This window comes from Nothoprocta perdicaria, unplaced genomic scaffold (assembly GCF_003342845.1).
Source record: "Nothoprocta perdicaria isolate Ctin4 unplaced genomic scaffold, notPer1 scaffold_19, whole genome shotgun sequence".
NCBI lineage: Eukaryota > Metazoa > Chordata > Aves > Tinamiformes > Tinamidae > Nothoprocta > Nothoprocta perdicaria.
Window position 1 is genome coordinate 6,527,770 of NW_020455093.1, and position 15,135 is coordinate 6,542,904.

Below are 15,135 nucleotides of genomic sequence, written 5' to 3' on the forward strand. Positions count from 1 at the left end.
CATGGAAAAATTTGCATTGCTTTTCTTCTATTTGTGTCTGAGTTAGCATTTTGGTTTTATATTCAATACAATCACAGCTCTCCCAGTTTCAGAAGCACGGGAGTGACAAACTTCTCCCTCAACTGGATGCCAAAATGTCTAGGTATCATGTGCATTTAAAATGTCTACTCAACAGCACACATACATGAAGCCAGATTTAGCCCTGCCTTAGCTCTGTGCAGTTACATGATGCTGTTCAATGTATGCAAGTAGTTATATCAGCCTGTACTATTCCTTTGTGGTCATTTATCTTCATATATGAGGAATTAAACTGATATAAAAAAAGAAATAATATGTTTACTTTAGAGTAGCTTTTGGTTATTATCGGATAAAATATTAAAGGCTAATCTTTGACATGTTTTCTTAGCAAATCTGCTGTCAGAGGAAAAATGAATTAATCATAACCTCAGAAAGTGCTTGTTTGCAATGTCTGCTTAGAGATCTGAAAATCTGAAATTTGTGAACAAGTTATAGTGCCAGAATAAAAAAGAAATATTGCAAAAAGATGATACATCAAAATACCAATAAGTAGGTGAAAATTGGATTGATTTAATATGGAGGAAGTCTTAAATCATTAGTCAAGACAGAAATTCTTCATTTGGATTTTGTTATGAAAATGCCATCATCTACAAACAGCCCATTTGTACACCTACTAAAAGTATTGCTTTCCAAGACATTACTATTAACTATTTAGTTTTCAAATGCAAAACCTGATTGCTCTCCCACAGGTAATTTCATATTTGTAAGCCCAGTCCCTTACCTTTTCTTTCACTTGCAATCCAGATTGTACAGGACAATTTACCCATTGGTTCCCAAACTGCCTCCTTGTCCCAGAGCTTACCCATTGGTTCCCAAACTGCCTCCTTGTCCCAGAGCCTTCTTCCTCTTATTCCAAACCCTCAGACTCTTCTCCTTCAGCCTCTGTGTTCATACAAATGATGACAGCATTATTTTCAAAGAAATTTTCAGTTTTTAGAGGATCTCGATTTCTGGTGATTCTGATTCTGCACAAAGATTTGCAGTACTCTGGTGTGCACTCCGCAAGTTTGGATAAATAGCAAATTTCTTTAAAAAAATAAAATAATAGGCTGCATTTATACCAGGAAATAAAAGGGGACCAGAGCACAGGCCCAAGCACCAGAGTGCAGTTGCACTGAAGTTGGTCTTGCATGAAGAGGATGTTTCAAAGACCCTTCTATTTACTGTTGTAGGTGTAGTTACAATGTCATCTCATTAAACGTTGCCTGGTAATATATCATACCCCAATATCAAGTGCCAACACAACTCCAGTTATTTATGACTTTACTGCATGGCATCTCTGTTTTTGGCTGTGCTTTGTTTTTCATTTATTAGCACAGATTTCTATCTGTGATTGCATCTCCCTTTTCTCTACCGTCTTTCCTCACAGTTCTCATAGTCTTCTCTGGTCCTTACAAGACAAAAAAAMTGAAATTGCTGCTTCTCACTGTTTCTGTCTCTTATTCCTGATGATAGAATCTAGTATACAGCATGGAAGTACCTTTCACCATGCTGAAAATAAAAAACTAATCTTCTATTTCCTGTTCTTGCTCTGAGCTATTCTTCTTTGGGAACAATATTTTGTCTCTCCTGTCAGTACTTTTGGAGGTGCTGTTTTATTGCTGCATTTCTTTTTTATGTCCACACGTTAAGGAGGAAATAACATTTAAATTGAAGATTAAATGTATTTTTTTTCCCATAAACGTAGTTGTGTCCTTGACAGAGATAGAGACTACTTTTTTAAAAAATCCCTTCTTATCTGTAGATATCTATTAAAGTCATTGTCAAGTCTACTTACTGGTTACTAAATGGTTCCTATAAAAAGTTCATGTAGAGGGAAATACGAGTTTATAAGATCCTGGGGTGGCTGGATCTTTCCATCTTGTATAGTAAAAGCTAYATTCTCAGCATCTAGCTAAATATAGCATTGCTTAGCCCCAAAATGTAACTTAGTCTTTTTGTCTGGGTGAATTCTATATACCAGAACTCTTTCTCAGGAAGGCACTGCACAGCTGCTAGCTGCTCCCAGTTCTTATTCAGCAGTGCTATAGGATCCTTGTGTGACATTTCAGAAGGCTTCATGGTGGTTTCCATGTCCCCCCTAGAGAATCTCAAGCGCTGCCAAGGCTTCCAGAGCATCTTCCTGGTTTTTCCTGCCAATTCCTTACTCCCTCGCAGACATAGGCAGGATGTGCCATCTTCCTGGCTCCAGTTCCCACTGAAGCCCATCGCTGCTGCTGCTGCTGAGTCAGCTGGCAGGATTAATAGGCAGCGAGTTTCAGAGCTGCTTSCCTGGCTCCTCAGGGACTGTCTGTGCGTGTGGTCCCTGCAGCACTTCAGTCTCGTCCTGCTCGCGCTAGCTGAGATGCTTGGATTCCCCCTTGTGGTCATACATTGCCAACTGTCTTTAATTCCTTAAATCACTTGAGCTTTACTTTTGGAAAGCAGGAATATCTGGCTTGCTCGTTTTTCAGATGGAAAACGTGTTCCTTGTAAACTACACCCGAAAATGGGAGATTGCATTTTAAAACTCTTTCTTTTGTTCAGTCTTTCAGGCTGTCCACGAGCAAAGAAAAGTGGAATCAGGATAGCACAAAGTAAGGAAGACAAAGAAGATCAAGAGCCTATTAGGTGAGAATATATCTTGTCAGATGGCCGTCAAGCCTTTTATAAGGTCATATATATGTATATATACAGCATTTTATTAAGAAACGGATATTGTGGTACAGTTATCGAAGAGCAAAGATAGAGATGGTTTGTATATAATCTCTGAATCAAAATAGCATATCTTAAATTAAATGCCTAGTTCTCTAAATACAAAGGAAATCTGCACTGGCACATTGACCTTAGTGTGAATAAATCAAAGATTTATGCTGATTTGTTCTGGCTAGGGATTTGGTCTTATGTAATTTAGGAACAATGACAGGTGTCTTTTTCATGTGAAATTCAAAAACTACTTAAATCCTTTTCTCCAAAATATTCTACAAAGTGATTGCACACCACTGACAAAACGTATCCACTGAGTTAGTTATGGGGTAGGTAAAGAATTGATTATCTATAGAAGAATTCTGCTAATAAATACATTACTTAGACAGTTGTTTGCAAAAAGAGGAATAGATGCTTACCTCTGGGTCTCTGCTGCTTCTCTTAAGGTAGTCTGGTATCAGTCCCTGCTGCCCTTTGCAGATGTAACAGCTGCTCAGGACTGGATCCTCCTCACTGTAGGGTTGCAGTGATATTTTCATGTGGGACAAACAMCTGCCTTGTTTTGACATATGTGTAGTGACATACTGAAAGCACACCATTTTGGGGGGAAAGTCTTTCACTTTGAAGACGCCGTTATGTTCCTTCTAACCCCGATTATTTGTTTATTATAAGTGCACATGTGGGAATTCCTCAGTAAGGATAAACATCAGATGAATACAGAAGTGCTTTCATTGATCTTTCTAGGCTATATCGTATAGTTTGTTATAAACGCCCTCATTCAGAGAGTGCTAAAAGTTCTCACTATTCTACGGGTGCTTCTGATATTTAATATGGCAATACCCTTTCATTTTAGAAAAGGATCGCCTTATACTCAACACTCTTTCTATGTAACGTCTTTCAATTCCCTACACAGACATAAAATGTACCAAGTATTATCCTAAGTAGGATTTTATGCTTATAGAGTTCTTTTGGGCAATTTCCCTACCACATGAAGCTTAGTAGCCACCATTTCAATCCTGTGTGATATTCCCTGTAATTAATACCAGCATTTCAAACCTGTATCTCACTGCTTTTGTTGCAATTGCACCATAGCAAAAGCTGTAACTTTGTCTACTGATTAATGTATTTATGGTTTATCAAAGAACAGGTTTGGGGCTTTTTTCATAGTAACACAGTTTTGTTTGTAACGTTACCCTTAAAGGGCATCTTAATTATTTTTAAGACCACAGTGCATGATTGTTCTTTTCTTTTCATGTCGGGTTTATTTTGACTTTGTTGTAGAGGCTACCAGGTATATGATGGCAAGACAATAAAGTTTATCTCATCTATCTGCTATCCAGATGTCCAGTTCCTGGTTGTGATGGTCAGGGTCATATAACTGGAAAATATGCATCCCATCGCAGTGCGTCAGGGTGTCCTCTAGCTGCCAAAAGGCAAAAGGATGGGTACCTAAATGGCTCACAGTTCTCTTGGAAGTCAGTGAAGACGGAAGGAATGTCATGTCCAACTCCAGGATGTGACGGCTCAGGACATGTCAGTGGTAGTTTTCTTACTCATCGTAGGTAAGTAACTGTGGCTTATATTTTTTCACTTAAAATTATTGATTTCATTTAGATTAATATGATTTGAAATACAGCTTTTGTCTGCTACCTTTGACTTTCATTTTTTCATCGACAAATAATYTTCCTACTTATGTCTATAGATAACTGCAGAACAAGTCTCATGGGTTTTTAGGTTCAAACTCTCTCAGGCAGAAACCTACATTTTGTACCTATAACATACAGAAAATTCTAGGGTGTAAAGTATGCCTAACAGCAACTGTAAATCTGCTACTGCCTTAATGAGTAACTGTGGACAAATTTCTTTAGGACACACTTTGTGACACATATCTGAACTCACCTGATATTTAGAGATGCTGAAGACTGCATTGTTCCCAAATATCAGAGYATGGATCTAAAGCAATTAAGGAACTAATTGCATAAAAACAAACCACTTGAACTTTACCACTCTTTGGTAGTGAAAATGTTCACTATACAGTAAAAATAGAACATAGGAAAAAAAGAAGAAAAATAATGAAATATAAATATTTAGAAAAAGTAACATAAAGTTCATTTTATTAAAACATCAAAATTAGGAGAACTGCAATGGTGAAATCTTTCATAACTTTTAAGGGAATAAGGAMGAGAAGCAGGTGGCCAATCTATTAGGGATAATTCTTGTCCTCATTTTAGATGTTAAACAATAAGGAAGCATCTTGTTGTATCTCTAGATAGGAACCTCACCGTGACTGTGGATATAATGCTAGGGCAGGTCTATTCTTTTATGATCACTAACTTAAAACTATTACTTTAAGTATGCTCAGCAGATATGGCTAATCTGTCATCTTCCTCCAGGCAGACCTTAGTGGAACTTAGGTATTTTTAACTAAACCAGCCTGATCTTGTTTTGCAGTCAGTTCTAGCTACAGAGGTGAAAAGTTTGTTTATAACTGTTTCCTTTGATTCTTTCATTGACAGTGCCTTATGCCTTAGCTCAAAAGCCTTTACATTCAGAGGAAACTTCTAAAGCCTAAGGACCAAATACCTAAAATCAACAGAAAGATCCACAAAAGTCCATTAGCCTCTCCAGGCTTTGTGAACATAGCCACTATTTATTGTTTAGGTTAGGAGTGGTCTTTTTACTCAGTGTTTGTATGGTACCTACCACGAAGGGGTTGCGGTCTATGACCCATGGACCTAAGTGGTCTGATGCATTACACAGCCTCCAATTCCCACATGCTTTAAGGAGCTGCACATGCAAAAGCCATGGAATATCTGGCCGTTTGGACTAATATTCATATGTGAATTTAGGTGCCTGACTTTCTGAAAAATACCAGGTTTAGCTTCTGTATTTCAATATAGTTTTCTTCTCATAAATGCTCTAACATCTACTTTACTTAGATAGATTTGCCTTTTTTTTCTTTTATTTTTTTTGTGCTAAAGGTATTGAAGTATGCTATTGAGCAACCTACCAGGCATGTGCTTTCTTGAGTCCCATTATCCTGAGAAAACTCTAAGACATGTAAAAGTTTAGGCTTTATAATACCAGTTGTTGGCCAAAAAGGTACGTTGTTAGAGGAGAGCAGCAGAAGATAAGTTATATATATATATATATATTATATATATATATAAGTCTATCTTAAGATAGACTTAAGATAGACTATGTAAAAACTTCACTGGAATATATTGATATCATTTAGTGCCAATAATCTAAGCTGTTGTGAGCAAGTTTTAATTTCCTGAAGCTTCCAAAAGCTGTGGCAATATTAGTAACAACTAATAATTATTTTAAAACARTGATTCATTCCTGATGAGATATTATTCATAGGGCTTTGTTCAGTTGCCCATAAAAATGCATTTGAAGCTATTTATAATGTGTTTGGTAGCTTGCCTAGCTACCTTCAGCTGCAGTGTAGGTCCAGTGTCATATTTGCCTGCCTTGGTGATACCTGTTTGTTTCCCTAGGTTATCTCAAGTGACACTGAATATGGACAACTAAATCAAACTCTAAGGACAGGATTGAGCTTTAGGGTGATTTGCCTACTCCACAAAACTTCTTATGATGAACAGGATGTTTATGTTCYTCTTCTGGCAAATGCAGTGAACAGACCCAGGTTATTCAGCTCACCCTCAGATATACACCTGCCTTGAATTGTACCCTAAATGCAATTGAGTGTGTTAGTGCAGAGAGGGATGTCACTGCCTATAGACAGGTGCTTTACACTATTTGTAATGTGCTTGAGGCACTCCAGATGTCCATAATGGATTGGCAAAAATGACTTAAGATCTGTAAGACACTCCCCTTCTTTTATTATGACAGCTCAGAGCTATGAAGAATATGCAAGAGCATCTGGAACAGTCCTAAGCATCTGAAACGCATGTGCCCTGAAGCACCAGTACTTCCATAGGAGCTTAGCACATAGCTCAGGTGCAGACATACATGGTGTTCACATGTTACATGTCTTATCTGGAGCTGAAACTGGCCTAAGTTAAAGACTATGCATTTCCCGCCTAAGGATGCAATACCCCTAATTTTTAATGTATCCTTTTTAGTAGGCAGTGGTTTCATTCTCTACYTCTGAAGTTTTAATCTGTGGCTATATGTCTGTAAATCTCAAACACAGCCTTCTGAAGCAAAGTTTTGGAATGCAAGTTATGCTCTGAGACACTCTTTATGGCAGGGTCATCACTGTGTTCACTATTCATGGGGAGAGAATAGGGCTGTGACCTAGAGCTGGATCACTAAAAGCTCCTAGTGCAGTATTTTCACTTTTACCAGCCCAGTTCATTATCTCTTCACGAGTGATTTTTTTCATCCTGATAAATATATTTCTATATCAGCAGAGCCCTGTAAGCATATATAGATACTTAGAGTGCTTAACATGCATAAAGTCCTTAACAAGTTACTGGAAATTTCATTTCCTCCTATTTGCAGACAGCTGCTAATGTGCTAGTATCTAAACAGTATTAATACTCTTCATGGAACACTGAAATTGCAACACTTTTCAATTTGCCTCACAAATACTGACCAGTAGACTGTCTTGTAAAAATGAGACCAACAATTGCTTTAATTTAAAATATAGATTTTGAAGTCCTCGTTGCAATGAATCCTCAGAGTTGCTTATACACGTTATATACATGGTGTAATTCAATTGGTGTCAATAGATCCTTGAGATGATCCACAAGTACTGGTAAATCTAGTTCCAAATGGTATTATGTGATCTAAGTTTAAATATATGTATATTATTTGTACATACATGTTTCTGAAGTAGAAATAAGTAGTGAAAAGTGGAAGAACTAGAAAATAGTCGCCAATTGCAGTAAGTAAATTTTGAATMTGACTGTATGAACAAAGACAGCAAGAAAGGGTTCTGATTATTTAATATTCTCTAGGGCTATCTGTAGAAATTCCTATAAATAGCTTTATTTTGTTGAGGAAATACTGTGTTGGAAGAACAGGCAAAGAGGGTTATCAGGAGAGGGTTACAGAAGAGAATTAAGAGCCCCATGCATCAAAAAAAGTCTGTGTCAGGAGGAAAGGCCAGTGTGAAATAAAGTGACATACTAGCAATATAAAAATGAGTTAGAAGGAGCATAAGCAGGCAGTTAGTAATGTATGAAACGGGTCACAGTGAAATGTAGATTAGTTCTTATGTTACAGCTCTCAAATTTTGTTCTTGAATAGACCCTTACATCTTCTTATTTGATATAAAAAGACTTCTCTGGAAAGTATAGATTTTCCCAGAAAAAGACCTGGATTCAGCAGCTGTGCTCCTAAATACAGTTAAGAAAATGTGCTTGTATTGGCTTCAGTAGAACTTACATTCCTAAATGACTTCCTAGATATAGCATAATGTTCCTGCCCCAACTCCTTCCCCACTTGTATTTAAATCAGTATTCACCCACTTCAAACATGCCCATGTATCTTTTAAATTCCCTTTACTAGGCAAAATATCCCCTAGTATAGCTATAATAACAAGAAACAACCAAATTATATTGTTTATATTATTAACAGAGAGGAAAATGAGGGAAAAAATGGATTTTTCTTTCCTRTAGTTGTATCCTAATTGAAGAGACTGGGATTCTAAGATCCATAAACAAATAAAGCTTATAGAATAGAATTTGTATCTGAACAGCAGGATCATGAATGCTGGGTTTGCAAAATGCTTAGATGTGCTGGGAAGAAGTAATGGACATCATCCAATGAGGATGATCTTTTCCTTCCTGAAGGAATGCATGTAGAAATTGTGAACTGGTTATGGAAAATGGTTACATACTACTATAATGAGTTTATGAGTTTACAGATGTATATGTAGATTTTTATATGAGAATCCTATTTCTTGTGAAATCTGTTTTGCTAGAAATGGACTTTGCCTCAAAATCCCACGTTACTGACCTCAAATCTGGAAGGAAAGGCTTGCAGGTGCCGCTGTAAGATCTTCTCATGCTTGGGGCATGGTTTCAGCTTGTGTGCAAAGAATTATACATTAGCACAGGGCTTTTTAAGGGGGAGGTGTTTGACTGTTGCAACTTCTAAAAAGGAGTAGTAATTCCGTAGTCCTGATGCTTCACAACTCCAAACATGTGCTAGTGGCTGCCAAATCCATCTTAAATTTTTGTAGGGCTTTGAAGCTGTTTGTGTGTCTGAACTCACACCCACTCTTCCCAACAGCATTCCTCAGCTTAAAGCTTTACATACACAAACATTTTTAGCACCTTTTTTAGTAAAAGAGGCTTTTAGAAATGAGGCAGGCAGTTACAAAGGTCATTGCCTTTGTGCAGCARCAACAGATCGTGAGAGAAGGGTCTGTGAGGAGGCTGTCTGAGGGAGAGAAGCAACAGGAGGGGCAAGGGGAGCCCAGAAGAAGAGTGGTCAGGAGGGATGAGAAAGGTGATAACTACCCCTTCCCAGCTGACTGAAATTGAGAAGCACTCAGATGGTTCTTATTTTTAGGCTTTGTAGTTAGGCTTGCAACCTCTGTTATGAACAAAATCAGTCCTGCAGTGTTTTAGAGTCTTGGAATGGATCTTGATGGAAGGTCTTGATGCAGTATCAAATGATAAGAGGGTACCCTCTAGATAAGAGAGTAGGATTTATATTACCTTAAATTGCCTGTCGGCTACTCCTTTCAATTCCCACAGAAATTAATATGCCCAGAATTTAGGCGAGGGTAATTAGTTCCTAGCAGGAGTTGGCTCTTCAGCAGGATGAAAGAAGATAATTTGAAATAAAGGTGGAAATGTTAAAAAATGTTTTCTGATATTTGCTAATAAATGCAGGGAGGAAAAAAAATAGAAATTTTAATAAGCAAGTTATAATTGTTGAGCATCCTTTAAAACACAACAAATCCAAATTCCTAGATGAATTCTCAAGTGGAAAAACATCATGCTGATGAGGAAATTCTGGAGGGAACTAAAGTTTAAAAAAAATGCTAAAGCATATTGTTCCTATGCAATAATGAAGATACCATTGAAAATGGTAAAAAGAAACTCCAGAAAATACTTTTTTCATGTTCCTCTATCTTTTCTTCCATCCATATTTATGAAACATACAGTCAAGCTGCATATGTGTAAGATTTTAAAATACAACTTCATTAAATTATTTGATTGATTCTACTTCTAGCCAAGCTTTTTGTTAAGTCAAATACTTATTTTATTTATTTGCTACTGTACATTGCAAAAAAGAGTGCTGCATCTAAGTCAACATAAATTCCCTCTTAACTCTCCTTGTTTCAATTTTTTCCCTTGTAGGCTTCTTAGAGCTCTTTGTTTTTTCATCTTCCTGGCCACTTTGGCTGTCACTTTATATTTCCTCCTAGAAGCTCTAACTTGCAACTTATCAGGAAAAAGTAATAAGAGTATTTAAGAACGGAAAAACTAACAAAACTCACTGCATTCAACAGTAATTACGATGGACTAATGATAAGTGTCACGGTGACATTACTGAAAGATTAGAGAAATGCACATAAATTTCCAAGAAGGAAAATCAAGAAATATGACAATTAAATATTTATAGACATAAAGAAAAGAACTCCTACACTATGACAATCTGATCCAGATTTCCATTCATTAGAAATTAATACAAATTCTAAAGGCTAAACTGGACAATAAAAGTGGGCCCGGGGACATTCTCTCACCAAGATACGCAGTGTCTTTTGTCTTTACAACCGTGTCGGTACAAAGACATGTCTTTGGGAGCAGGAGATAATGCTGTCCTCTGAAACACTGCCCACAGGTTGTGAGGCAGAATGATGATTGACAGGGGCCAAATTCACACTGCAGCTGTACTAATAATTGAAAACACTGGTGTTTGGATTTGTGTCCAGACCACTCTTTAGTTTGTGGACATAGTTTTCTGGAATCATAACCAATGATCTATGAAGTAGATCTCTGATTTGACAKATTTTTTTGCTCTATGATCAGTTTGCACACAGAGGTGCAAGTGTACCTACAAGTTCTGGGAAGAAGTATGTTTCTAAGCCTCTTTTCAGTGCCTTTTGTCCTCTTCCCTCTTATTGCCCCCATGCTGGCTTCTTTTACATAGTRTCTCCTGCTCTGTCTCCTTCTTCCTTCTGTTAAAATCTGGCAAAAGTCATAAACTTCTAAATGCAGAGCTCAGTCATTGAAACAGTTAGGCCCTTTAACTGTGGGTAGTCCTGCCAGTGTTTTTTTCTTATGATCTGGAGGTAGGATGAAATGACATTTTAATCAAATGTATGGTTTATTAAGTGGAAAGATTCCTAGTAGGGAGCTAATCTAAAAGGACTTAAGAAGTTTACTTACCTTGGGAAACCCAAGGAAGAAATAGCAGGAAATACACAAAGCAGACTACATGATAAATACGAATACTTTTGCTGAGCTGACGTGTCAAACACCAGCAGACAGTCATTTTGAATGTGTGTTTGCAGTGTGACATCCCCGTGATGTCTCGGCCTCTCTTCCCTTTCACAACACTGTGTGCCCGGTTTGCCAGGCAGGTAAATCCGCTGGTCTTCAGGTCACCGTTCTGCTGCGTGCAGTCGCAGAGCAGGAGAGGCTGTGGCCATTGCAGCGAGCAGCACTGGAGCATCTGGTCACCAGAACCTCCTCTACACCCTGCTTCCCTGCGCCTCAGTGCTCGGCCACCTCTGTGCCACACAGCATGCTTCACTGACTCACCAGAGAAGAAAGCAGGGATTTTTGAGCAGTTATTGCACCACTGGGCAAGAGACAAAAGTCCTTTCCCTGTTAATGGRTGATTCAGGTCAATGCTCCTTAGAGTCTTGCGGAGCCCACCCACAGAGCCCTTTTGCTGACTAAGCAACTTTAATTAGCAAAATATGATGCAGATTTGCCACAGAACTACTGTGCACAGCTGAAGGGAACCTGGCAGTGTTCAGAAAATTGTTGTGTTTCAAGATTAATTAATCCTCCTTGTGTTGTGTATTCATGCCTCAGGGGGATTCCTTTCAAATTGAGTCTCCTTGCAGAGCTTTTTCTCTCAGCTTGGCAATGTTTACTGTTCTACATAATTTCTATTTTTGTTTTCCTCACCTACTTACTTCATTATTTTGTTTTGAGGGTAGACATAACTAGGTTATAAAAGTATTTTATCTTTTCAGTCTTTAACAAGCAACCAAATGACCTCTCTCCTGTGGATAGCATGGCCATTCACCCTATAGGTTCATTTGGTGCTTGACTGACCACATTTTAATGATCTTTTAACCATCTCCTTCCAAAATCAGAAATGCAGTTCATAGTCTCTGTAAAAGAATGATCATGTGGCATTACAAAGGTAAAGAAAAGTACATGCCTTTACCTTTTGTTTTGATAGCAGTAACTATACTGCTTTCATGGTCTATTGGGTAGTGTTTTGCACAGATTCTGGAACCAATGCAAAGATTTATTTGAACAGATTCAAATCTYAGCTACTTTCCTCAACAATTTTAGAAAGCTGCTTGGATTAGGAGTTGCTGGTTTCTATGTTACATCACACTTTCAGATTTTTAGCTTTTTCCTCATGATTGAAAATGTAAGTGAAATARTGTTCTTCTACACAGACACTCAGGTATGAATTGTAAACAAACCACAACAAAGTATAGGGAAAAAAGTATTCACAAAGCTTACAAAGAAAATCAGTATTTAACCATGGAAAAGCACCTAAAAAGAGCTACATAAATCAGAGCTTATGCTTTTTCAACAAAGAATTCTGAAATTAGGCTGRACTGGAGATTTCTTCCAACGCTGCACAAAGGCAACCAGGGTTATGGGGCAAGAGAGATTCTGAGAGTCACAACAATCTCCTTGCAGACATCTCTCCCACTAACAGTCCTAGCCAGGTAACCTTCCCTTTCCCAGCAGGAATCCAGGGAAAAGCTAGGAACCCTTGAATGTAAATAAAAGCAAGTGCTGGGCCAGGGAGGGGTGCGTTTTATCTCTGCTGGAGATAGGCATAGAGCAATTCATCCCGTAAGGCATGAGCAGAACATACTCCTGGGAATAAGGAAATCACTAAAGCTGATACTCTTCAACATGGAGAAAGGAGTGATGCATGGATTTAATATTAAACCAAGGAAAGGGCCACTTTGATCATTGAGTCTGATCTTAACTTGAACTTCAAACAGTTCCCTTAGCAGGAGCTTCAGCTTCAGAGTAAGGTTTGTCMATTAACAAAATGGAGTAGTAGTTTTCGCTCTCATCTGAACTGCCCTGAATATCAAAAGAATTTACCTCTTGGGCTTTTGGGGGGAGAGTCTATCTCTAGTAAACAGAGATTAAGATTATTTTTAGTAAATAGGAAAGGTTTGTGTGAGATCACTGTGGTAGTAAAGTTGGCCTGTGTTTATAAAGTTAGCCTTGAGGAGCGYTTCTGTGATACACACTGAGGCACTGATTTCTTTTGTTTCTTGATTATCTTTTTGCTTTTCTTCTCTCCTCTCCCCTCCTCTTMTCTCCTCTCCATTTTTGTTTCTTTTTTTTTCTCTCTTTTCTGTCTCTGTAATCTTCAATATTTAACACTACAGATATAAAAGTTGTGTTTTATTTGGCATTTGTCCCCTCCATTCTACTTTCCTTTTGGGAAAATATTTTCTTCATTTGAGAATCCTAGTACAATTCCCTCAGCTTTAAGAAAAATAAGGCTCTATCTGTCTGCTGAGGCCAAACAAAAGGAGAAGTTTAATAGCACACATCTGGAATCTGCATAACCAAGATTAGTCACCCAAACAATTACCCTACATGATCAACACCTCCATTCAGGTGGCCTGGCTTGTTTTGCATCCCTGAATATACTACAGTGACACTCTTGAAGTACTTTAGGATGTTCGACTTTCTTTTCTATAAACTCAATTTCATAGTAAATGTGCACTAACCTGCTGTCCTTCTTTCAATCTGTTTTTTTCCCCAAATCAATTTCACCTTATTTTTTAAATCTCCTAAATATATGGATAGACAGAGGTTGTAGTAAAGTTTTGAACAAGATAGAAAGAAAAATTATTATTCATATTATGTTCAACTCTAACAGATGCAAGCTCTATATGCAATTTATTCTGATATATGCAGAGCATTTCTGTGACCATTTARATGACTGGATTTCTTGTTAATCAATGCTTTTCAGGAAAGTTAGGATAAGATGTAGTTTTACATATGTGTGGCACTTATAAAATAAGTAGAGTTCATAGAGCTACTTGTATTTTACTTCTTTAATCTGACCTCGACATGACTCCATTTATAAAGCTTCCCCCCTAAAAAGTCTGATTAGTGCAGGTTGAACTTTCATGGTTTAAGACTTGCCTGCCTCTTCTACCTGACACACACAGTCTTCTGCACTGATGGTAACATTGCCTGCAAAGCAAACTGCATGAGTAGCTTACAACCGTACACCTCTCCATTTAACACCCAAACCCAACAAAAGCAGTTTTCCAATATGAGTGATGAGTTATGATGTATCCAGCTAACAAGCAAAAATTGCAATCTCAAATTTCAGCATATTCATTCTTCACAGGAGGCTTGCAGGATCTAAGCCTAGATTATTCTAGTCTATTCTTTTAATACATTTTTCATAGTATTTTGTAAAATTCTGACAAAGGTTGGAGGCTTTAAAGAGTGATATGCCAGATTGCACTTTCCCAAAGAAAAGCCTGGCAGTAGAAATCCAGTAAGATCCCAGAGACATTGCACCGCAAAGAGACACAGTGCTGATGAGCAGCTAGTTGTTGACACTTGGTCTCTGTGGCAGCAGCAGACCAGAGCTCCTGCTTTATCAGGAATTCCAAAGGAGCTGGGAGCTGGTGCTTTCATAGACCACCTAAAACACTTTCAGCCCAGTAGCATCCCCAGCCTGACATTGATAAATGATGTCTCAGTRTCTTGATACTGTATATATTGCAACAGTACCCCCAGCAATGTTMCTAGAAAACATTATTCGTTTTTATTTTGAAAAGAATACTGCACTATGTTTGTTTTCTTTTGCATGATTTCTCATCTTTGTGAGAGTAATGGCTATAGCAAGTGAGATAAATATTTATTTTTACTAGAAATCTACTAGCGGTGCATTTCTGTGCTTGTGTAAAAATATAAGGTTGATCAGACATTAAAAAAATATAAAAAAGTAGCAAAACTGGGATTATMCATTAACTCCACATGTAATAGAAGATGTATAACATAGGCGTTAATTGTAAAGGCTTTAAACATGATGTGAGGACAAATATCGCCACTGAAAGTAYAAAATGATCTGCTAGCGTGTTGTTCTTGGTCTTTTTTGGCTTTTTGCGATGCTCAAAGCATGTTTTGCTTAGCCCTTAAAGCAATGAGGGGGATTTTATTCTATTTTACCTTTCTTTTTCTTTTTTTTTTT

General features: G+C 37.6%; 1 protein-coding gene across 6 annotated transcripts in view; it reads left to right on the forward strand.

Annotated features, from left to right (window-relative positions):
* MYT1L (myelin transcription factor 1 like) overlaps positions 1 to 15,135 on the forward strand; it is a 293,470-nt gene that overhangs the window by 265,352 nt on the left and 12,983 nt on the right. For all 6 annotated transcript variants that reach the window (XM_026037051.1, XM_026037052.1, XM_026037048.1 and 3 more), the window contains 2 exons: positions 2,605 to 2,688; positions 4,104 to 4,325. In XM_026037051.1, coding sequence (XP_025892836.1) covers positions 2,605 to 2,688; positions 4,104 to 4,325 — 306 coding nt within the window. The remainder of the gene's footprint in view (positions 1 to 2,604; positions 2,689 to 4,103; positions 4,326 to 15,135) is intronic.